Source organism: Serinus canaria, chromosome Z (genome assembly GCF_022539315.1).
Source record: "Serinus canaria isolate serCan28SL12 chromosome Z, serCan2020, whole genome shotgun sequence".
In the NCBI taxonomy this organism is placed as follows: Eukaryota; Metazoa; Chordata; class Aves; order Passeriformes; family Fringillidae; genus Serinus; species Serinus canaria.
This window is the reverse complement of record NC_066343.1, coordinates 29774810-29799923: the sequence shown is the minus strand read 5'-3', so window position 1 is coordinate 29799923 and position 25114 is coordinate 29774810. Positions and strand designations below refer to the sequence as shown.

The following is a 25114-nucleotide window of genomic DNA, read 5'->3' as shown; positions in this document are numbered from 1 at the left end:
TTCATCTTCTTTTTGCAGAGGCATTGTCTCTGTTTGTCTGTTGTCTGTAGTTTTACAAATGCAGACCCCTCTGATAACCTCTGCTGTTACTGTACTTTCTATATAAATCTCAAACTCTCAATTGATTTTGGAAGAAAATATATTTTCTTTAGTTTAGTTCTACTTTCTTTTGAATATTTTTGTATCATCACAAGATTACAAAATGGCAAAATAACTCACTTAACTTGTTGCCAAAAGCAAAATAAAAAATAAATAAATTGGGCCTTATTTATATTTTTATGCAGAATGGTTTTTTATTCTTTGCTTTTCTTCTGCACAATCTTGCAGTGAAACTGCGTTAATTTGTCAGAGGAAAGAAAAGAGTAAGAAGTTAAAAGCAGACATGCAGTTTAATCTTGTGAGTTGTCAGCACTGTGCCTTCTCAGAAAAGCTGTATATCCAAAAATGTTTGAATCATGGTGCAGAACAAATAAACTGCCCAAACACTTGTGGGTAACTTGGCAGTAGAAAAGGCAAGGAAGAAAAAAAACCACAATGTGTACCATCTTCTCCGTGTAGCTCCTGTAAATATTTCAATTAGTAGACTTGCTGAACTATGTTGACTTGCAGGTTTGGAAGTCAGAGATGCTCTCAATCAAAGGCTGTAATTTCTATGGCTAGTTAGTATAAAAAAGAGAGGAGAAGGTAGGTAGACTCCTGAGAAGTCTTCATGTGATATTAATATCTGTTGGATTAGAGACAAGACAGTGCAGGAACTTGGCTAGAATCCATCTACTAGCCAGCACAAGGAGCAGGCATACAGTTAGATGAACTGTGGGAGCATCTGCAGGAAATGGCCTGGCAATTTGATGAAAAAGCTTCCTTGAAGTCCTATCTACTGCAGAGGTTTCCAAACTCTTATTTAGTAGGCATGCTTGCTAATTTAAGTTTTCAATCTTCTTTATATTCCCTCTCTCTGGAAACTGGCTGGCTTATATTTTGGCAATTGTTTTGTAAGTGAGTTATTCCAGGTGTATTATTCTTCGTTCAGAAAGCAAAAAAATAGCCAAAAAGATTACTCCTCAAATAAGTATGTTACTTGGTTTTAAAGAAGAAATTGTAAATGAAGCATTTCTTCTGACTGGCCCAGCCAGTCTTCAAAAAGTTATTCCCGTAACAAGCTCTTAGAATGTTAACTAAACTGACATTTATGCTTTTAATAATTCTTATTTGCTCTTCTCCACTCTTCCCATTAGGTGGTTTGCAGCAACTCAGTTTGAACCTCTGGCAGCAAGGTCTGCTTTTCCATGCTTTGATGAACCAGCACTTAAAGCTACTTTTTTAATCAAGATCAAAAGGGATGAGAAACTTTCCACTCTGTCAAATATGCCAAAGGTACCTGCTTTTGTAGGGGAATTTTAGTAGAGCTGCTGCCTAGGTAATCCATTTCAGTGTTTGTGATTGTGTTTTTATTGCATTAATGTCCATGGGATTTACCTGAGTGGGTAAGCTATAAACAATATGACTTTAAGCTATATGATTTATCAACTGTTTTGTTCTCAAAGACTTGAACTTTGTAGAGAAAATACCTGTTCAATGCATTGCACAGTGTAGGATGTTACTGACAGACAGTTGAATGATTGAAGGATTCCTCTTGAAATTAAATGAACTATTATTTTAAAGGCTGTGTTGTTGGTGACATTGGTCTCAACAGCCCTTAAGGTTTGCTTTTGAGTTTTCTTTGTTTGCTGCTGCTGCACACGTGCAGAGTACTGGAGTATCTTCAAGCAGTAGTTTGTGCAATTAGCACCAGTCTATGTGAAAGGTATGCCTGATCTTGAAGGATGTGCTTCTGTGGCTAAATGAGGGGAGGTGTGGTATGAACACAGACAGAGTCAGCTCCAGAATGTGAATGAGGAATCTGACATTCCTTCAGCTAGAATTTTTCAGATGAAATCTTTTGTTTATCTGAATTTTGTGGTGATGTTTTATGCTCTTATGCCTTTTACAAACCTTTATGGAAGCCTAATTCATTTACACAGATGAGAAAAACTAGCATTACCTAATCTGTGTCTGAACTAGGTGTTCTCTCATCAAAACATTACCATCATTTATCACCCAGCAGAAACTTGAAACTGACACTGGTCTAATCTGTAATGACAAAATTATGCCTTTGGTGTTTCTGGTACATTTATGTACACTGTGCAGCTTGGGTTCCAGGAAGCTGTCTAAAGCTCAGGTGCTGATGCAGATGCCTTGTTTTTGAAAACCAAGCTAGTAACTGCAACCTTATGAAATAGTATCTTTTCACAGTGTATGAACATTTATTTGGATTTGTAGTGATTCTTAGCAGTACAAGAAGAAATGAACTCAGGTGGACCGCTCTTCTGTTTTATGTAAAAAAGAAAGGGCACTCCCTCACTCTGCTCTGTTCAGAGCTGGGCAAGTGGCTAAGGCATCTTTCAACAGCCTCCCAAGATCTTCACGTACAGAAAGGCAATGGCGGTTCAGCCCTGCTGCATACACCCACAGTTAGCTCCATCGGTCAGAGAAAGGTGCTAATTATGCCAAGGTTGTGGGTTAGAGCTCCGTATTGGCCATTCACTTGGACTTGGATTCCGTGGTCCTCGTTCCTTCCAACTCAGAATATTTTGTAATGTGTGCAGCAGACATTGTTGAAATAATCATCTATACCTGCATGATCAAGAGATCTCAGAAGCAGGCCTTGTCATCTAGTGTGTACATCACTAACTTGGCAACTTATAGTGTCTGACGTGGATTAAGGCTAGAATAAACTGCGTTTTTTGGGCCTGTAGAGCTACCTTTTGTGGTTTTGTGTGTCCTGTTTTTGTTTTGGGTGTGTTGGTTTTTTTTAATGAGGATAACTAATTTTTAAACCAGTTTATCTGCAGCTGCAGCAGATTTTCTTAAATAGACTGTCACCTCCTTATGAAACAAAAGCTATAATAAAGGCAGAAATTTATGAATTCCCTAGAGAAATTCAAATATGGTGTTCTGCTCATACATAGTGGTCAGATTAAAGTATTATAGTGGTTATATCTTAAGGTTTAAAAACCCATTTCTCTTTAAGGTTGACAGTTAAATTTTCAGTGACACTTAAATGTCAAAACATTGTTTGGTTTCAAATGGTCTTGTTTAAGGTTATTGTTGTTGTTTTTTAAATGTTTGTGGGTTCTGAAAACAAAATCATATTTGAAGTTTCAGAATTTATAAACTGCCATCGCTCTTTCCAGACCTTTAGTATTCTGCACTATAGTGGTTTTAAAAATTTTGCTTTGTTCTTTTGGTATTTCGTGTTTGTGAAGGAAAACATAGAAAAGTACTTAAAGGCATATAGCCTGCTTTTCTAGGACTAGTATTAAAGAAAACTACGCAGAAAGTAAGTTGAGGTACAGTACAGTATCTTACTTCTGTATGGTATCTTACTGTGTACTCAGAAAACTGGGAAGACAGTCACTTTTGTCAGTGTATGTTTAAGCTAGGCATCTTTTTGCTTTGAAGTAACTAAAATCTTAGGTTTTCCTTAGTTTTTGAAATGCATTCTCTTTTGATCTACGAAAGTGCATCTGAGAAATATTTTGTTCAATTTGAAGTTAGTAAGTATGTCTAGTTAGCTAGTTTTCCTGAGACTTCCGTAAAGAGACAAAGACTTAACTGAAGTAACACCAGTATTTTTAGTAGTCTATGTTGAACCTTGTCCCTGGTCTAGCCTAACGCTCCCTTGAATCAATGCTGATCTGTATGCTGACTTTGGATTATTCTGGGACTTTAAATGCAATCCAAATTAGGTTAGTTTCTCCAACAGAGTAGTTGTTTGGTAATACTACATAATAAAACTTGACAAATGATTTTTGTATGTATAAGTGTAAATGTTTCATGTCTTCTTAAACTTTTTACATTGTTGTAAGTATCATCAATCCCTCTGAAATATAACAAAAATACCAAGATATTATGTAAGCATGCCTATAAACTATTTGTAGCATAAAATAATTATTTAACATTGATTTATTGTTTGTCTTAGTGTTCTTTTGTCTGCAGTAATAATACTTCATTTCCCCTGCAGAAAGCCACTACACCTGTGACAAATGGAATTGTTCAGGATGAGTTTTTTGTGAGTTTGAAGATGAGCACCTATCTAGTAGCTTTTGTTGTTGCAGACTTGAAAAACATCAGCAGGGAAACTAATGGGACTCTGGTAAGTGTTTGTTTCACTTTAAGTTCTTCTTCACTCTTCCCAAGCTGACCATACTACTAAACAAAACAAAAAGATCTCCTAACCAAAAAGCAAACTCTGTCTCTTTTAAATTTATTTGTCTTCTTGGTTTCATTATGTTCATCATATGTAGGGGACAAAAGCCATATGCTATAAAGTGGACTGAAGTGATACCATACTGAATACACTTTTACAACAAGGACTCTGCATCATGTCTTATTAAAAGCCGGAATTTACAAAATGTAAAATTCATAAGAGCTTCCAGAGCTGGCAGCTTTAAACTCTTCTTTTCAGTGCATCATCTGTGAACAGTAATGTCACACAAACCAGGAGTTCTTTTGAGGATGTAAAGGAATGTGACAAGTTTCTAGGAACACCTACACATGGTTTCAAGCAGTGCCACAAGAATTTTCTGTACCTGCCAAGATAACATATATGAAAGACTCATGCACTACAGTAAAGCAAACTTAGGTTGACTTTAAATCTGCATTTAGTCACTTAAATACAATTATTTAATTTTGTTTTTCCAAAGGTTCCAAACATCAAAGAGTGGGTCTTGCTTGAGCTTTGTCCTTTGCAAGAGTATGGCCTATTTCTATAATGTGTGCAGTTAGAGAAACTAAAGAATGAATGTGGTAACATTAATAGATGCTCCTTAATCTTATTATAGAGAGTGGAGAAGTTTTGAGTAGGCAACAACTTTCATGACTCATTAGCAGAAACTGCCCCTTTGTGGTGAAGTGTCAGAAGTGCCCGTGTACCAAGAAAAAGCCAGAGGGAATAGTGCTAGTAGCTTTGTAGAAGGAGAAGCTCTCTCTTTAATCCAATAAATAAACACAAGTAAAGATGCAAGACAGGCTTTGATTCTGATCTAGACAAGTATTTCTAATGAAAGATGAATAGAACAGATTGTTACGCTTTTTCTTTTTTGTCTTGTTGCTTTTATTCAGGTCTGTATTTGAACTGTATGCTGGTAAAACTACAGTTCTCTGAGGCAGATAACTTTTTAACTTAATTAGAATACTTCTTACTTTAATTTATTATTTTTAATTTCTTCATTTAAAAATAATTTATTAGTATTTTAATCTTTTTAAGAGTATTTGCTGCCTTGAAGGGATAAAGCATAAGAATACCAAGTAAGGCCAGAGTTTTAGTAGGTCTGAAGTGTCTCATCAGTGTCCCGCAGGCCAAGGAAGTGAGTAGAAAGGAAGCATATCTTGTCATTTCCGAGGAACTACAGTCTCAGAATGCTTCCAGCTATTTGTGTTTGGAAGATCCAAAGAATTTGAGCTTCACACAGAAGAAGTTTATTGTCATGAAAGTTTTAAGATAGTGCAGAGTTGAAGTAAAGTTGCTTCATGCTTATAGTTTTGTACTCCAGGAACACTGGACTAGATTCTTATTTATATGTGTTTCATTCAAACTCAAAAGGTAACCTCTTCCATCTGTTTGAAATGTCATTTGTTGAACTAATTTATAGCACAGGAAAAGTGACTCCTTTTTTGTAGAACTGGAATATGGTTGTCCACATATTTATTGTGTAGGAAAGGGTGTCCTAAACATGAATATACTTGTAACCTAATCAAAAATGCTTTCTTGATACAGACAGTTGAACATAAATAGGGGGAGATTGTAACCTCTCAATTTTTATATACATGCTTCTTACATCATGTCTAATGTGGCCATACCTTAGATAGGCATGAGGTTTATGCCAATTTTTTTTTTTGAGAGAGATAATTTCTTGCAGATTATACTACTTGCTATCATACTATAATGCTATCATAAACTAAAGATTGGTTGGAGGTGTACAGGGAGGGTCACTTAATAACTCATGAGGGATTTTAAAATTGTGTCATGTAGACCCTTCTTGGACACATTCCTTAAAGTTGTCATCTTTGAATTGTTCTTGCATACACACAGGACAGTGTCCCTGTATTTTCACCTGTTAATAGGCTCAAGTAAGAAAAATTAGCTTTTTATGAGCAGCTTCATAACTACTCTGTGTATTTGTGTATGTACTTGCCAAAACGTGTCTCATCTGTTTCAAGACCTCCTGCCAGCTCCTCCTTCAATTCTAAATCTTTTGTAGCTATAAGTTTCAAAATACTATCTTCTTTGTTTGGACTAGGTATCTGTCTATGCCGTACCACAGCATCTAAACCAAGTTGGTTATGCCCTAGACACAGCAGTGAAGCTTCTGGAATTTTACGAAAAATACTTTTTTATGAAATACCCTCTTGAAAAATTAGGTAAGTTGTTTAGGACTTTTTTTATTTTTTGTTAAAAAACAAAAAACAGAAGAAGCTCTGATCTAAAACATGCAAGGGAATTTTAATTTTTAAAAAAAGTATTACAATTATTAAATAAATCAAAAAACATAATATATGTTTGTCTGACTGCAAGTATTGAGTCCCAAGTTGGAAAGCTTTTGTGAGAATTTGGAGACAGATTGCTTATATTTTTACATAAATTTACACAGAATAATTTCTTTGGTGTTACTCAGCTTAGTAGTGAGGAAATTCTCAATCTGTGTATCATGTTCACAACTGCAAGATCTGCAGCCTGACTCCTCTACATGCATTAGTTTGACTGAAAAGATAGTGAAATGCAGTCTTTTCAGTAGTGTACTTTTCAGGCCATCTCATTTCCATGCTACTTTTAGCTCATGCAGTATCCATAGGCGTGGTCTTGTTGTTTGTGTCAGAGTACTGCTAGAGAAACATCATTATAAATCTGTGGAACTTCTATACTTGAGATTTAAGTGTGCGTCCACACTGCAGGGTTTAAATAATTAATTTTTTACTGATTGTATTGTATAATATGTATGCTTGAAAGATAGGATTGATTTAAATAGTAATTTTCAAAATCTTCTTTCAAATATTTTACAGATCTAATAGCAATTCCTGATTTTCAGTCTGGTGCAATGGAAAATTGGGGCTTGATCACCTTCCGAGAAACAGCACTCTTATTTGACAATGATACTTCTTCAGCGAGGGATAAAAAGCTAATAACTGCAGTGATAGCGCATGAGCTTGCCCATCAGGTACTAGTCTGGGAAGATCACTTTTTTAATTTTTAATTTCTTTGGTTTTTAAGTGCAATTCTGTTCTATCCTTAAATTCACCCCTCCCTCACTGTGACTGGGTAGTGTATTGTATCTGTTTAGAAAACCTTTATGTGTATTTTCTACAGCACAACAGGCAGAGTTCAACTGTCATGCCATGCTTAAGGAGTTGTTGCTGCAAAGGCTTTACTGTGGTTTTGACTGACCATCATTTTACCTTACCTTCATTTTAGATAAGGCAGTGGATGGATGGAGTACTTCTGATTTGATTTTAATTCCAAGAAAATAATAATGTTTTTGGTCTTTCTTAGTGGTTTGGCAATCTAGTAACTATGGAATGGTGGAATGATCTCTGGCTGAATGAGGGATTTGCCACGTTCATGGAATACTTTGCCATGGAGCAGGTTTTTCCAGAATTACGTTCAGTAAGTAATTTCTATAGTTACATTTACAGTACCTTCACTAAAAGCTGTTTTTAGTGGTGCCTATAAATGATTGATACTTATAAACTGATACTAAAATTAATTTTGGACACCATTGAGATCATGTGTCTCTGCTTCGGCATTTTATTATGTTGGAAGTGGCTTTGAGTATGGTACATTGTTCCTGAGGGTGTTAAATTTTTTTTGCTTTTTTTTGGTAGTAATCTACAGGCAGTCTACTGTGTTTTGTGAAGGTTAAAGTATTCTGTGCAAAATTGCAGGTGTTAAACATGTAGATGTCTATATATCAAATGATAACTTAAAATATTTCTAGAAGAAGTGCAGACATGTTATTGAACAAGTTTGTCTATTTCTGCTTTTCCGAATAGACCTGAGAAGCTTTAGGTTATTAAATATGCCTGAGATTGCAAGTGCACGAAAGAAACACAGTCCCCAGTAATGGTATAACCACATTTATTAAGTGTGCATAGCTTTTATAATATTTCATCATTTGATTAGAACAGCGTGAGCCTGGAAAGCCAATAGTATAATTGTTAATAAACTTGCTAACCAAAAATTCAATTCCCTAATAGCAATATCAGACTTTTCTCTTAAAGATAAATGCTTATATAATAGTTCTTTCTGCAAACTACTGTGCACCTGCTACTTGTTGCATTTTTAAAAACTTTGTTAGATCTCTTCTGCCTTGGCTGAATAGTCTTTTCTTTCTAACTAAATGGTCTTTGTTAGAAGTTCCCTTTGTTTTCTTTGCCTACATGAAGTAACTCCTGTCTTCCCATCATCGTGGTACTTGCTTGTGTGTGTCTGAATCAGATTGAATTTCACAAATGAGCAGATCTGGCATAAAAATAACAAATGGTCCACCACAAAGGATTCTGAAAGCATTGAGTTACACTTAATACAAAGCACTACTCCCACAGGCACTTCTGTTTACAAAAATGGCTGAAGTGTAGAATCTTTCTGACATAATAATGTAGCGATTATTTACTAACTCACTCAAGTACTAAGTGACCTAGCATTTCAGGTCTCTCTTTTCCAATGAAAGAATATCAGCTGCTGCTGTAAAACTTCCTTGTCACTGGGAATGACAGGCAGATAAACAAAGGTTAGTGGTAAAAAATGTACAGAGTAGTGGAGAGACTAATTTTTCATTCTGGATAGAGATAGCTCCAAGGAGAAGACATACCTGAGCCCTGAAATCAACTTCTAGGAGTGTTTACGTAATTTACCTTAGTCATGGGATTGAACACCTGATTTGTACTGACTGTTTCCTGCCTGATAGTGTTCTTCTCAGCATTTTGGAGAAGTGTGAGCTTGAGTTCTTAAATCTCTCTTATTAGTATGAAAATCTTGAGTTGTTACCCTGGTCCAGCTGAATTCTTTTGCAGCATTGGATGTTCCAAAACTTCTTCATTTGGCCTAGCTTGGTTGTTCAGTTGAATTGTCACCAGAAGTATGTAGCCATTCTGCTTATTGGGTGCATATGTGCTGAGGGTGGGACACAGAAGTGGTGTCCTTTTTTAACAAGGACACATCTAATATCTGTGTTCTTCATTCCAAAAGCTGTCTGACAAGCTGCCTTGATGAATATCTCATTTCATTGTTTGATGGTCCCAGAATGTGTTTTGGTGAAAATAAAATACTTTCCCTAGAACTTCTCCATTCAAGAATAGCCTTAGCATTTTAAACTTTAACAGTTATTTTTATTGAATTTCACAGAGGGTTTTTGTGGATTTTGTTTTTGTGGGTTTTGTTATTGTTATTTTTGGGGGTTTTGGGTTTTTTTTAAACTGTCTACTGTATAGAGAATTGTTTGCTTGCCTTGATGAAATGAAATGGAAACATACCGATATGATCAGCTTTTTTTCAGTATATGGGGTTTTGTTCTGGTACCAATGTATTAAGTTCTAATATCCTGAATCTAGAAGAAAAGAAGTAAAGAGATTTTGGTAATCAGTAGATAAACTGCTGATTACATTTTTACCAAACATTACTATAATGAATAATTTCTCTAGACTTCATGACATAAAAGTCATATTTTTATATTCCCTTCCTCCTGTAAATGAACTGAAAACAGTGGTGAAATTGAATATGAAATTTGCACCTTATTTAGAAGGTGCATTTTTGTCTAGTGCCATTGACACACTTGCTTGAGACAGGGGCTTAAAGGTCTGCATAATGATGCAGACTCGAAAATGAGATTCCATTGCTAAAATGTGGGAGGGAAATTGCTTTTATAAATTACATCCTGACGATTATTTTGCTGCCTAGAGTAGTGGAGGAGCAAAGCAGAGACAACTTTTACTTTTCGGCTTAACATGTGCATTTCAGCTTCTTAAACAGCTAAAAATGTTTATCTTCCAGGATGAAGATTTCCTTACTTTAATTTTCAAGGCTATGATGAAGGATGCCTTGAATTCTTCACATCCAGTCTCTTCTTCTGTTCAGTCTTCAGAGCAAATTGAAGAAATGTTTGATGCTCTTTCTTACATCAAGGTAACTGTAAAAATATACCAAAGTATTTGGAAAGTGATACATTAGTAATTGAAAATACGAATGTGGAATCACAAGTAAATAGGCATGTATTGACAGACCTTTGGAGGTTATTTACACCTAACTCAAACAATGCAGGATTTCTCAATAATGTTTTTGAGCATCTATGTATCATTTAATTAGGAAAATATTATGTATATGTATTTGTTGCCTTACTTCCCTCTTGTTCAGTGCTTGACCACAAAATATAATACTCATGAAGATGTAAGAGGGAACCAATAGATGAAGCAACATAACCAGTTAGGCATATATTCTTCTGGTAGCAGACTGTAACAAGTGATTAAAAAAAGAGTGAAAACAAAACACCAAAGTAATCACTCAATCTTACACACTTTCTGGTTTAAAAAACCTCTAGTATTTTAGAGATATCCTGAACTGGAAGCTTGCTTCTGAATGCAAATTATTTTACTGCATATTCTGGTTGTCTGAAACTTGATTATTTCTAATGTCTAGTGGGAGTTGTGTGTGAGACTTATGTTGTTAAAGTATCTCAGTGCCTTGCTTCAAAATGCATGAGAGAAGAAATACCTGTATTTACAAAATTTTTATTCATGCTGTCTCAGGTTTTAGATACCAGATTTTAGTAGATAACAGAGTTTATAAAAGGAGGAAAGCCTTTTCTGTGTTTATTATGGATTAGCTGGCATTTTTTTTCCATCACTGTCTTGTACTTTCATCTAATTAGAAATCATGGGGACAGCTATTTTCTGCTAGAAAATAGTCAAGGACTGCATCTTCTTCTGCTCAGTGGAATGCAGTTCCCATGACAGTCTTGGTTTGTTTCCTCTGACTTCCTTTTGCAAGTCTCAACGGGTCGACATGTCTTGTCTGGCATCCTTGAATAGTCTGGGATGCCAGACAGACTTGTGGGAGTGATGTGCTTCCATTTATTTTGGACTCTACTCTCTCAGCTGCAAGAACAGATACCTATGATTTTCAGGTTACCTTGACGGCCAGATGAATTTGGATTCTCTCCTTTTATCAAAAGGCATGGCTGTTGTTTCATGCTTCAGAGGTGCTGTCTCAAGTAATTCCTTTTTTGGTGAGCTTCTGGAAGCTATGCATTTGGCACAATCATGTTTGTAGCCAACTAACTTTAGAGATACAAATTCTGACAATCTTTGATTGAATCTTCTCTGTATAATTTTAACGGAAAAGTTTCCTAAGGGATTGGATTGACATTTCAGTCAATTAGTATAACATTATATTTGGAGAATTATTTTATTACTTCATTGCTACTAATAAGTATGTGCACATTTTGAATAGAATTGTACTAACATACACCTTTAAGAGCTGAACAAAAGAGATTTTGCACGTTGTCAGAAATAGTGTTTTTGTAGATGGTTTTTATGTTTCAGAGGATTTCATTGCATAGCTTTTCATTCATGCATGAAGTTCTTATATTACACTCTTGTTGTCCTTATAGCTTAGATTGAGTTCTTTGTGATTCATGTGAGAAGACACTTGCAATGTAGTCCCCGATAGGCACAGGGTTGTCTGTTTCTGAACTGTACGGAGTAATTTGTTTTACTGGTATACCAACTGATACAGATTAGGAGGTGACCTCTGCATTGTACTGTTTTGAACAGAAATAATTGTACAATATTATTTTTAGTCCGACTGTTTTGCAGACTGTCAGTAAACCTAACACCCATGTGTGGGACAAGATCTACCTGGAAGGATATGACAGTAGGAAAAACAAAAAAGCAGAGCTGTAGGTCAAGTAGAGATGCATACAGGAGAGGAAATTGTGGCCATATTATTAAAAACTGAAATAAGGGCTATTCCTGGCATTTGATGAGTAGTGAATAACCAGGCAGCCTTCAGTTTCAGATAAGATGTTACATTCCAGAACTTGAGACTGGAATGTGTGAGAACAATGCATTATCTCTCTAAAATCTTCTCCTTTTCTTCTTGTTTCTTTCTTAGAAATAGTACCAAAAATGCAAAGTGTACCTTACCTATTCTTGATCTATGGCTGCTCGTCTGTGTTCAGTTCTGCAATATGGAAGTGCTCAGGCAATTTCCTTATTGGTGGTTTTCACATGGAAACATTCACAGCCCTTTTGATACTAAAACTATATTTTCTTTTTTTTCTGTAGAAGACATGGCTGTATTTAAACACGTCAAAAAGTACTTGTTCTTCTACAGTCAATTCCAGCCTACCAAGTGTATCTTGCATTTTTCCTGTGTTTTTAGGTTTTTGATATAAATGCACATCATATGACTGTTAAATACTGACTTACAAGTGCAGTTCTGTACCATACAGATGAGTATTGATAATGTAAAATGGCAGCCAGCAGAGACAAATAAGTAAGAAGGCAATATTTTTCAGGTTATATTGATTGGATCAAATGTCAAATTCTACTAGTCCATTTTGTAATTGTAGTTTGAGCCTTTAAAACATTTTTTTTTCCAAAGCACCTGGGAAAAATTTTCAAACTACATAGCCTTTTCTGTAACTGTATTTGGAGTTTATGAAATAGTAAAAGAATATTTTCCAAAGGAAACTGAGTGTAAAGGTAATTATTTGAAGGATATTATTTTGAATAAAATCTGCTAGCTTCTGACTTACTCCTGTACTGTGAAAGAGCTATAATATGCATATGCTTAAAACAGTTCTGTAACTTCAATTTAGTGATTCATTTTCTATTTTTTTTCTACCTAAAGGGGGCTTCACTTCTTTTGATGCTGAAGCATTATCTCACTAAGGATGTTTTCCAAGCTGGCATTGAGGTATACTTGCATAATCACAGCTATGGAACTGCCCAGAGTGATGACCTGTGGGACAGCATGAATGAGGTATCCGTCTTGGACACACTGTTCTTCCTTTCTTTTTTTTTTCTCCACTTCTCTAAGAGTATCATAGGTTTTATTTATTTACTTGTTGATTGAAAAGGTAGGATAATGGACTGCTGGTAAGTACTCTGAATTTTTTGCTCATCTTATTCCAAAGTTCTTTCATATAGATAGGAAGATTACTGAAGCTTCTAGGACTACATTGCATACCATCCCAGAAAAGCGCTATGAGTGAGTATGTACTGCCCTGTATGTCCATCCAGAATAGACATATCCTCTCTACAATTACATGGGTAGTATGTTAAGACCAGAATGCAAGTAATAAAATTCAGGATAAAATTTACTTTCAAGGAATAGCTATATCCAACCTCACAGAGGTCTTGGGTTACTCTCTACTAATGTAACTTTGTGATAGCTTGTGTTTTAACAAGTGTGATGAAATTTTAGGAAAGCAGACTGTACAGGCAGGTCTCAAATTATAAGGCAGGCATAAGGCTGTGTCTAATTTTAAAATGAGTGTGGAGGGGTCAATAAAGCAAAGGCTTGGGTTAGACGAGAGTGAGGACTAGAGTCAGCAAAGCTGTGGGAATCAGAGAGGCCAGGGAAAGAAAGGTGGAGAGAAGGCAGGAAGGACAGGGGAAGGACTAAGGGTCGAGGGGAACTACAGGCCTATTGGCCTGAACTGAGTGCCAAGGAAAGTCATGGACCAGATCATCTTTAGTACCATTACAGGGCACATACTGGACAACCAGGGAACCGGGTCCAGCCAGCATGGATTTAGGAGGGACAGGTCCTGCTTGACCAACCTGGTCTCCTTTTATGACCAGGTGACCCACTTGGTGGATGAGGGAAAGGCTGTGGATATTGTCTGCCTGACCTTCAGCAAAGCCTTTGATACAGTCTCCCACAGCATTTTCCTGGAAAAGCTGGCAGCTCATGCATGGCCTGGGCAGGTGCACTCTTTTATTGGGTTAAGAACTGTCTGGATGGCTGGGGCCCAGAGAGTGGAGGGAAATTTATAAGTTCACTGTCAAAGTGATTGTTTTCAGATGCAAAATCATGCAACCACTTATTTGGTAACCTAAGAAGAAAGTTAAGTGTTCTCTCTTTTGCTTTTTATGTTATGATTGTTTTTACAGATTACCAATGGAACACTAGATGTAAAAAAAATGATGAAGACTTGGATTGTGCATAAAGGATTTCCTTTAGTCACTGTTGTCCGAAAGGGAAAGATAATTTCAGTACAACAAGAGAAATTTTTGTATCGTGTGGAACCAGAAAATTGGACATCAGATACAAGGTTATTACCTTCTTAATACCTTTTATCCATTAAAAGCAAGCTGCTGTCTTAAGTTTGTACATCTTTCTGACTTCTATTCAGGCCTTTTAGTGTTTCCTTTGAAGTCAGGTAGTAACAGAGAATTCAGCACAAAAATTCATTCATCTAGTATCTGTCTGGAGGTCCATGTCTATTTCCACTGAAGTAACTGCTAAAAATTGGTGATACCCTTTGTAATCGGAATTTCTTACATGCAGCCTTTTCCTGAAGTTTTTAAGCTTGACATCATGAGTTGGTTTTCAATACCAAAAGGCAGATCTTCTAAGTAAAGGTTTCTTTACATTTGAGAAAGTTTTGTGTGTTTAACAAGACTCTAAAGAAAGGCAGGCTGTAGAAGTTTCACAGAAGTTACAGACGCATGTATCCTACTTTAGACCCTCTGCTTCTAACTTCCAAAATTCAGCTGCATACCTTGGGCTTTACTACAAGAAGGTAGAGAAGCCAGAATCAATGGTTGCTTGGCTTCAGAATTTTAAGATGACACTACTACATGACAACAAATGACAGAATGTACAACAAAGGCAATATCTATTGTTCCAAAAACTAAAAGGAAATACACACACAAATACTGAAGAAGCAAAGATGTGGCAGTTGGTACATTTAAAATTTTGTTTACTGCAAATGTAACTTACTGTAGGACCCTCAACAGTGTTTTCTAACAAAAATATGTAAGTCAGAATTCTTTAGATATTTTGCTGATTTTATTCAGTTTTTTGAAGTTTTAACAGGAGCTAGGTCCATTGCATCACCTTGCAGAAAAATAGGTCTGTGAATGAAATTTGTCTCTTGAAATGTAGGAGTTTAGAAATCTCTGCTTTATTTTGTTATGGGGAGAAAGAAGAGCAATGTGGGGTTGAAAGGTCAGGGAAGAAGGGAAGGATTTTTAAGCTAAGTAATTTATGCTTCTAGTTGATGTAAATTTGGCGCATGTATGAAAAGGTTTAGAAAAAGAGCAGTCTGTGTGAGTCATACATAGAGGGGATCCCTGTCAAAATCAGATTAATATGTGAAGCTTCTTTCATCCCACTCAGATTTATGTTTTTCTCTAAATAGCCAGGTCCTTATCATCATTATGAGCCTCCTTAGCATTTCAGCTTGCAGTTCACTTAAGAAAGTGCTATACAGTGAATTTTGGATTCTATACCATGATTTGGAATTTGAGTCTTGTACTTGGATAATTTTTTAATTTTAGTTAAAAACTTGTATAAGATCAGAAAAACAATGTTGGACTCATGTAAAAATCATACTGGATGAATTTCTGACGCAGCTAGAGATTTGCTATCTGTATGATATTGGACTAGCTACCTAGCATGCTGGAACTGGGAAAGAAGTACTAGGAAAAGTAGAGTCCATCAGAGACTAGTGTGGTTTAAGATCTTAATCAGTGATCAACACAGTAGGATCAAGTGCTCCTGCAGAGAATTTGTAGATGACACCAAGCTGAGTGGTGCAGTTGGTGTGCGGGGGGGAAGGGATACCATCCAGAGGAATCTGGACAAGCTCGAGGAGTGGGTCCTTAGTCAGGCCAGCCTCGGGAATCAACACAGGCTGGGGGATGAACAAATCAAGAGCAGCCTTGAAAAGGAGGACTTGGGGGAGTCATGGTTTTGGACACAGGCCAGCAGTGTGCATTCACAGCCCAGAATTCCAGTTGTATCTTGGACTGCATCCAAAGCAGCGTAGGCAGCAGGGGAGGGAAGGGATTCTTCCCCTCCATTCTGTTCTGGTGAGAGCCCATCTGGAACCCTGCATCCAGCTCTGGGGTCCCAGCACAGGGAGGACATGGACCTGTTGGAGTGAGTCCAGAGTAGGTTCACAAAAACAATCAGATGGACATAACACCTCTCCTGTACAAGGACAGACAGACAATTTGGGCTGTTTACCCTGAAGAACAAAAGACTCTGGGGAGACCTCACTGCATTCTTTCAAGTATTTAAAAGAAAGATGAGGACAGACTTTTTAGCACGTCCTGTCATGATAGGACAAAGAATAATAGTTTTAAAATAAAACGGTAGATTTAGGCTAGATATAAGGAATAGTATTTTTTACGATAAGGATGGTAAAATAGTGGCACTGGTGGCCCAGAGAGGTGGTTGGTGCCCCATCCCTGAAAACATTCAGGGCCAGGTTGAATGGGACTCTGAGCAACATGATCTAGTTGAAGATGTTCCTGCTTATTGCAGGGGACCTGAACTAGATGACCTTAAAAGGTCTCTTTGAATCCAGTCTGTTCTGTAAAATTTACCCATTTTTCAACATGGTGGGATTTAAAAAATAACTTCTGTACATGCTGTGCATTTACTCTTTCATCATGTTCTGATTACATAAGTGAGATTTATAGTTTATTATTCCACATTCTAGAACTCAGTGATTCTATTATTAGTGTACAAAATGATATAAATTAAATTATAATAAAACAAATTAAATTAAATTAAAACAAACCATTCAAGGGAGATAATATGTATCTAACATATCAGTAATCGTTTGTTTTCCTTTGCAGTTACCTGTGGCATATTCCTCTCACTTACATAACAAATAGGTGCAACTTCACCCATTGCACTAATGCATATTTACTGGATCGGAAGTCAGGTATGTGACTAAAAGCTTTGGTAGCAAGTTACTTTAGTGTTACAGGTATATGATTTTTCTGAGAGCACCCTTGCGTAAGATGTGAAGCTGAAGACATACAGGGTATAAAATAATTTCAGAGATCTGGAGCAGCGCACTGCTGGTAGTGTCATCATCAGAGAGCTGGTACCCTGTAGTATTGTGTGTATAAATACATGGCAGCAACTGGAACAGAATCATAGGTTTGAAATTTTTAAAAGCCTATGCTTTTCATCACAGTGCATACACACAGTCTCTCAAATTGCATGTTCTTTAGAGAGCAAGTTATGTGAAAGTTGATCTGCCAGTTTGCTGAAATGGTAGCAAGTAACTTTCCACTGAAATGTTTATTTTATTTAACTGTGTAGGAAAATACTGTATTTGGAACTGTAGGTGGGGCTTTTTGAAAGAACAACTGGACAAAAGGAGAAAAATTCACTGCTGCAACTTGGGGCGGCCTGTGATAATGTTCATTCAGTCAGGTGTAGGAAGAGGAAGTACAACCTGGAATTTTTGAGCCGTCTTTCAAAACCTTCTTATTGGCTTTTCCTTTGTCATTATAGGGGGAAATGGTGAGAAAGAATTTTCTGTCTCTCTGGTATGAGTCTACTTCATAGATTTTGATTTGGACAAACAGTTTTAAATATTTGTTTCAGCTGATAACATATTGTCTGTCCACTAGCTGTCATTGAACTTCCAGAAGAGGTGGAATGGATAAAATTCAATGTGGACATGAATGGCTATTACATAGTACACTATGCTGAAGACTGGAAAACTCTGATTGATCTCTTGAAAAAAAACCACACTGCTCTGAGTCCTAAAGATAGAGCAAATTTGATCAACAATATCTTCAGCCTTGCACGGTAAGACTTCCATATTGTAAAAGGTATTTAATATGTGTTTCAAGTTTTTTCCAAGTTAGATAAGATCAGATTTAGTTTCTAGAGACAACTGCTTTAAAGGAAATTTAACTCAGTCTTCAGTAGCCTTGTTGGAACTGTTCACTGATGCTCTAGATGTTATCTCCTCTTCTTTATAGCATAATCTGTTTGTTTGGATTACAGAGAGCCACATGATTGTTTCCATTTCTGGAAGTTCTGTTTTCTTTAGTGTCCAATAATCTGCCTGCTAACTGTTTTCCTGTACTCTAGTGCTCCATTTTGGAAAGTAAGCTATTTTCCTCTTAAATTTTTGCTGGTGCCCTCTCATGTATTTCACCACCACTATCAGAAGCAGGTGAGGCTGAACATATTGGATTGTCTCTTCAGAAACTGCTGTTCTATCTGAGTGCCCTTATTTATGATAAATATTTTCAGACATCATTGCCACACTTCCTTACCCATTTTCAATTTTTGTTAACTGGAGGCATGTTAGTGGCCATCGTTGCATTGTTGTAATCTTGCTGATGTTAAAATAGGAACATTTCTACATGTAAATTGTTTCTTGTGTCACCCCCTCTATTACCTTACCTCTCTGTTAGTATACTGGAAAGCATCACTTCTGATTTGTTTCAGTGTTTCAGTGCTTTTGTTTTGTAATCTGTTTTAATGTCTGTGTTCATTGACCCATAGTCTAGGAAGAGAGTCTCTGGAAAAGGCCTTTGAGTTGATTGATTACCTCAACAAAGAGAACAGCACTGCACCACTTACTCAAGCTTTGTTTCAGCTGAGTCTTATATACAGTCTTTTAGACAAAAAAGGTGAACAACAACTGGCAGCAAGAGTCATGGTATGTCTTAGTTTTTCATATATGATAGTTCTGAATAATTAGCTATTATGTTCTTTATACTTACATTCTCTTTTTACATGTTGACTGCTGAACATGCTCATTAATTTCACTAAGTTGGATGGGAATTCTAGAGAGTTGCCAGTCTTTCCAGCTTTTTCTAGTGGTCTCTTACCAAAATGCTACATTTTTTGGACCTGCTTCTTCCCCTCTTTTTCCCCTCTTTCCATACCATACCCATATGCCCCAAAATATTTTGTAGGGAATGTACTGCAGTGGTGTCTGGGGCTATCTTATAGTGCCCATACAGGTCAGTTTAGTACAAATATGTAATTAAACAGATTTCATATACTTTTCTTGTACAGAAAAGTTACTTTTAAAAGTTACAGTGGCTAGAGATCATAGATCTAATTGCTTTGTAGAGAGACAAGAGAAAAAACTGGAACTGTTTTCTGTAGAAATAGAAACACAAGGATGGTTGTCATTGTCCTGTTCCAGTTGTGTAATAAAATGTAGTTCTACAGACTTGACAGTGAAATCAAAATTGTAGGTTCAGTTCTTGATGAGCATATGTCTTTAATTTCTCTGTTTACCTTCTTAGTTTGGAGCTTCTTCTCCATATTCATCTACTGGTTTAAGATGACCTTTGCTGCTTAGCAGTGTAAAACATCAGTAAAGAGATTTAGTGTATAAGAAAATTATTAAATTATTAGATAGAATAGCAGACATTTTTTTCTTTATGCTAGGAAGGGATAATTAGTGCTTAAGGAAACATAAAGAAAAAAAACCAGTATTGCAATTTACCCAAAGTTGTTATGAATCTGCTATAAACAGCCCAAGCTCTGGTTTGCAATGCAGTGTCTATGCAGTTTTATTTAAGTTCAGAATTTTCAGCTGAGATGTGGTAGCTGATCAGGCATCCAGCTGTGGTTTTGGCAAGCTACAGAACTACAAAACTGAAGGGTGTTCAGCCTATAGACGTACAAAAGTTGTTTCTTTTTGCTAAATGAATGTGTATTTACTGTGAGTTGGTGAAGTTAAAAGCAGTTAAACATACTGAAGCTGTAGTGCTTTGTGATTGTAAGCTGATTACAAGCAAGTCTGAGCCAAGGCTCAGAGAGCAGTCTTCAGTTTCCATGGTCAGTTTAAGATGTAATCTGGCCCATCTTTCAGATTTATGTGATATCTGATACTTATTCCTACAGTTAAGTAATACCATGTGTAAGTTGGAATAAACAGATGAAAAACTACTGTGTTTAGCTTCCACAGTTCAAAAGCTCAACCTTTTATTTTTTTCTTGGATTAAACTAATTTTATATATAGGAAATCCTCTTGGAAGGGATTAGCTATTGCTAGTAACTTTTTCCTCCTTTAGCATAGGATAGAGCACTTGCTTGGAGATAAAATGGATCAACAGCAATGGACAGATGATGGGACCCTGTCTGAACGAGATCTCCGGTCAACACTGCTGGCTTTTGCCTGCACTCATGATATAAGAAACTGTAGAACAACTGCTGCTAAGATGTTTGAGACATGGATGAAGTCTAACGGATCAATTAGGTACCACAAAAACTGAGCTTCTACTTCCTTTACCCATCTGCTTTCCTGTTGCATGGCCACCATTGTACTTGGGAAAAACACCCCAACAGTAAACAGAACAATCAAAAAACAACCCCACCACACCACCACCACCGACTTGGTATTGATAAAGAATGTGATTCTATCTTTTAACTGTTCCATGTGTAGAAGTAATTTCTGTTTCACAATGAGAGGATGACTGTGCTAGACTTTTTCTCCGGGCTCATTTAGTTTAACTGCAAAACCAGCCATAAATTTTTTTTTCATCTGCATTTCCTGAGAAGCATGCTGAAAGAGGATTACTTAGTGGCAAAGCCAAAGCACATGTTATTGTCATGTAGAATTCCTTCTGCTGTGGATTCAGTGTGCATTTTGAGCTGTAGAAAATACTCAATTTTGTGTACGATTGACTTTGTTTTCATGTGACTAAATGATTTGCTTTTTCCTAGTGACTGAAAGTATTAGATTGGCATGAATTCAGTAATGCCAAATCTTAACAATTGCTACAGAATCAAATTGCTCCGAAGAGAGGCATCTCCTTCAAGTCAATATTTTAATTTTGTGACTTTTCTCTTCTTTCCTCAGGTGAGCATTTTTGTACCCCCAATGTTTATTTGTTTTGTTGTTTTTGTTTTTCCTTATAGTCTTCCTAGTGATGTTATGAAAGCCATATTTGCAGTTGGAGCCAAGTCTGATGATGGCTGGGAATTCCTCCTGAAAATGTACTTCTCTTCAGTTTCTGAAGCAGAGAAAGGCAAAATGATTGAAGCCTTGGCCAGCACAGAAGATGCCAGAAAGCTGATCTGGTATGAAGGAGCCAAAAATTGTATGCAGTGTAAATTACAAGTGATAAAATCTTCCTGGAAAAGTGTCTTTCCTTTTTTCTATTGTTGAAAAAATTTCTGATTGCTAAAGAAAATCCATCCAGATGTTTTGCACAGGCTTCCATACACACAAAGAACCTGATATTTTTCACTTAAAAATAACTTATGTAACAGAACAACACAAAAACCCAAATTCTGAATATGCAGAAAGAGAAAAGAATTGAACTTACAGGCTTTGCACTACTGGTAACACAAAATTTCAGATTTTGCAGTGCAAGTAGCAAAATTGCAGGCTGCTCTATATAGCCTTAAAATATCAATATATCTGTATAATCAAAATAATAACTAGTTAAAGTATATTTTTGTTTGGTTTTTTTTTTCTCTTCTTGTTTCCATTTATTTCTTTGGGTGAAAATTTGACTTTACATTATGCTCTTTTCTGTAGACTAAATCTTAATACTGCATGGACAACGCAAACTTGTCCTCTAATTTGGTCTTCAGTTTCCCACTCTTACGTCTTCAATGTATTGTTTTTCTTTTACAAACTATTAGAATTTACTTCATCTTTTCCAACACCAGTGAAAATTCAGGTACTTGGATTAGAGCCAAGGTCATTCTGACTTCTGGAAATCAAAGCTAAGTAAATGCAGTTGTTGTAATAAAATATATATACATTGATTTCTTCCAGGTGCCAGAATTTGCTTGCTTGATGTATTATGTCATCTTTTCCATCTAATTGAGGACTTTCAGGAAACCTGTGTGAACATATGAATGATGGTTTTTTTTCCTGTCTCTTTGATTATACTTTGTCTCCTAGGCTAATGCAGAACAGTCTTGAAGGAGAAATTATCAGGTCACAGGAGCTTTCACATATCATAGCAACCGTTAGCCAGAGTTTGCCTGGATATTTGCTGGCCTGGGACTTCGTCAAAGAGAACTGGGAAAAGCTTACACAAAAGTAAGGCTTTTCATACAGCTGAAACTTTCAAACTCACAGTGACAAAAGCACCTGTTTCTTTGTTTCAAACAAGACAATAAATAGGAGTGTTCATATAAGAATATTCATATTAAAATTCTAAATAATGTTTTAAAATCAGAGTTTATAAATATAACTTGCTACATAAAATTTGAACTCTCAACAATCATCCTAGAGACTCCCAGTAATTCTCAACAATTTTGGTCTTAATTTCTCTTGAAAGGTTGCTGTCTCTAAGATGATTGGTTCAGTTGAAAGATATTTATGTGAATCAAATTGATTCAAAAGGACATCCAGGGAAATAATTCAACATTTATATTTTCTGAATTGCCACAGCATTCCTAAAACCAAGTAACCAAAATACCCCACTTGCTTCACAAATATGTTGTCTTTCACTGTCCTTGAAGGTACCCAGAAGGAAAGGTGGCCCCCCAAGTCTTCAGAAAGCCAACAGTACTAGAAACCTCTGTTTCTAAATCCCATCTTTGATTTTTAAATAGTTTCATGCTGCTTGAAAAGTTTCTCCTCTAGGAAGACTTCTCTAGCAAGCTCTTTATTACCAATATTACAGAGTTGCGTAGTTTGAAAGAAAACCTGGTTGCAGGTTCAGTTCTGGTAGAGCTTTAAAACACATACAAACCACAAATACAGATCTTGATATTCACTGTGTGGTGTCCTCAGTTCTTTACTATTTGATCTGTGATAGAAGTTTGAAAATTTTCCATGGCTTTTGCTCTGATGTTACATTTTAGAGGGAATAGGGAGCTAGAGGCTTGGATTTCTAAGAATATATATTTCTTCTGAAAAATAAGGTATGTAATTGTAATGTAAGGTATTGCATTTAAGTGCTTTTAATATTTTGAACTGCTAAACAAAAAAGTAGAAATAATAGAAAAGAGTGCATACATACACCAAAACTGCATGTTAAAGTGTCTCCTAGCTGAAAATGTTTGTTTGTCTTACAGGTTTCATCTAGGCTCATATACTATCCAAAATATTATTACCTGGTCAACTTCTCAGTTTGCAACAAAGGCACATCTGCTTGAGGTTGGTGGCACAATCTACCAGAAAGGGTTATTTTCTAGTGCCAGTGCTGTTTTCATTTAGTTGACGGATGAGGAAAACACATGTTATGTGTTATTTATATCATTGACACCCTGTTGAGAGTATGTATATCAATTGTTTTCCCTATTTCATACATGGTAAATAAATGCATAGACACTGGGAGATTATATACTGAGTCTGTGACAGAGTTGAACCCAATTATTGGTTTATACTGTTGTGTTTTCCTGTACACTGGAACACACTGTCTCACAAAATAATGACTTGATCTATATGTAATTTTGGTCTAGATTTTATATACAAGATTTGCTTTCTGTATCTCTGAAATGTGATACTACACCATAAAATTTGCTTTTTGCTGTTTTTTTCCATCATCAATCCCAAAGAGTTTTTGTAGAAGTTGAGTATCAGTCAAGAGTTGTTTAATTGCTTTCAGAAAGATCTGTTGTTTTCCCTAACAAGGCCTTGAAGTTAATGTATCAAGAATTGTTTACAGTTTAGTCTAATGTTTTCATTCAGATAATTTGATAGAGATTGGTGTTAATGATTTGATCCATAGTATTTTAAGTGTTAGTATTGCCAGTTATAATGATGATTGGGTGTGGGGGCTGTTCCAGAATGGTGAAGAGGGTTGCTTGCAACAACCAATTATTTGTCACAGAATAGCACTCCTTTTCCAGAACTCTGCATACTCTCTGTTGGCTTTGTGATATGGTAAATGAATGTCTGTTTACTGGTGAAATGACATACTGAAACCAAATGAGTTAATGGTGCTGTATCCGTGAAAAATGCTTTACTTGCATTTTGGGAACTCCTTTGCGAGGTTTGCTTACTGCATAGATACAAACAATTCTTAAAAATAGATTTCCTGCAACATGTGTATAGCCTTTGCTGCTGAACCTGTAAACACCCTGTATTTTTCTGGCTAATGTTGATTTTAATTAAGATTTTCTTTTTCTTTCTTTTTTCTTGCTATGCAGGTCAAGTCATTTTTTGAGTCAAAATCAGAAGAGAGTTCTCAACTGCATTGTGTAAAAGAGGCAATTGACACGATTCAGCTCAATATCCAGTGGATGGAGAGAAACTTGGCAAAGCTACAAGAACTGCTGTAGTGCATATAATACTGTGCTGTGTCAGCCATTTAGGAGCTCTGTGAGCAGTTATTGTGTTTTATTTGCGAAAGCCAGGGTGAAACCAGGCATCACTGCAACATTGCACTATTAAGGAATATAGATAGCTCAGGGCATGTCTCAGATAAAATTTTATTTTCTTTGAAGCATTTTGAGCAATATGTAAGTATTTACCCTGAAACTGTTTTCATCTATAGACCAAACATCTGCACAAATGATTAAATATAATTTTATATGTGAAACTTACGCCCTTTCCTTTGGAGTTGTGTTATAGTTTCTTGGCAGAGGGTTAATACTGACAGTCAGGTAAGAAAGAGTTACCATGACTTCTTTGCAGACTGCTCATTGAGCAGTAGATTTTTTCTTAATGCAAAACTTTATGTGGTTTCCACATTGGTAGATATAGAAGCTGTTGTGAAACAGAATTACATTTCAGATATATAAGTAGTAGTGAATGTTATAAAGTTCAAGAGACTAAATAAATACAATTCCAATTCAGTTTAAGTTTGGATTTTTCAATTTCATTGTGTTCTTCAGGATTTACACATTAAAAAAAAATCTTACGCTAATAATATACAATTTGATATGTAAAAGTGGCTGGATGGTAACATGGAAAAGAAGAAACATAGCAAAACTAAGCATTTTAGAGATGGGATTTCCAGAAATAGTGGTGTGGCTTTGGAACTTGCACTCAGAATTTGTCAGATAGTTTAGAGAATCTCATCATTAGTTGTCGAACTTCAACTGATTTTGTGGTATTGGTCTCTGACAAGCTGCACAGAATTGTATTTTTTTAGGTTT

At 36.1% G+C, this 25114-nt stretch overlaps 1 protein-coding gene across 2 annotated transcripts in view; it reads left to right on the top strand.

Annotated features, from left to right (window-relative positions):
- The window catches only part of LNPEP (leucyl and cystinyl aminopeptidase), a 49675-nt gene extending 24858 nt beyond the window's left edge, over positions 1-24817 (top strand). For both annotated transcript variants that reach the window (XM_050987018.1, XM_050987017.1), the window contains 16 exons: positions 1236-1374; positions 4064-4195; positions 6342-6462; positions 7102-7256; positions 7589-7702; positions 10085-10216; positions 12944-13075; positions 14212-14372; positions 16912-17000; positions 17701-17881; positions 18590-18746; positions 20119-20303; positions 20966-21127; positions 21963-22103; positions 23087-23168; positions 24164-24817. In XM_050987018.1, the coding sequence (XP_050842975.1) occupies positions 1236-1374; positions 4064-4195; positions 6342-6462; positions 7102-7256; positions 7589-7702; positions 10085-10216; positions 12944-13075; positions 14212-14372; positions 16912-17000; positions 17701-17881; positions 18590-18746; positions 20119-20303; positions 20966-21127; positions 21963-22103; positions 23087-23168; positions 24164-24295 (2215 nt within the window). In that variant the 3' untranslated portion in view covers positions 24296-24817. The remainder of the gene's footprint in view (positions 1-1235; positions 1375-4063; positions 4196-6341; positions 6463-7101; positions 7257-7588; positions 7703-10084; positions 10217-12943; positions 13076-14211; positions 14373-16911; positions 17001-17700; positions 17882-18589; positions 18747-20118; positions 20304-20965; positions 21128-21962; positions 22104-23086; positions 23169-24163) is intronic.
- Positions 24818-25114: the final 297 nt, after the last annotated feature.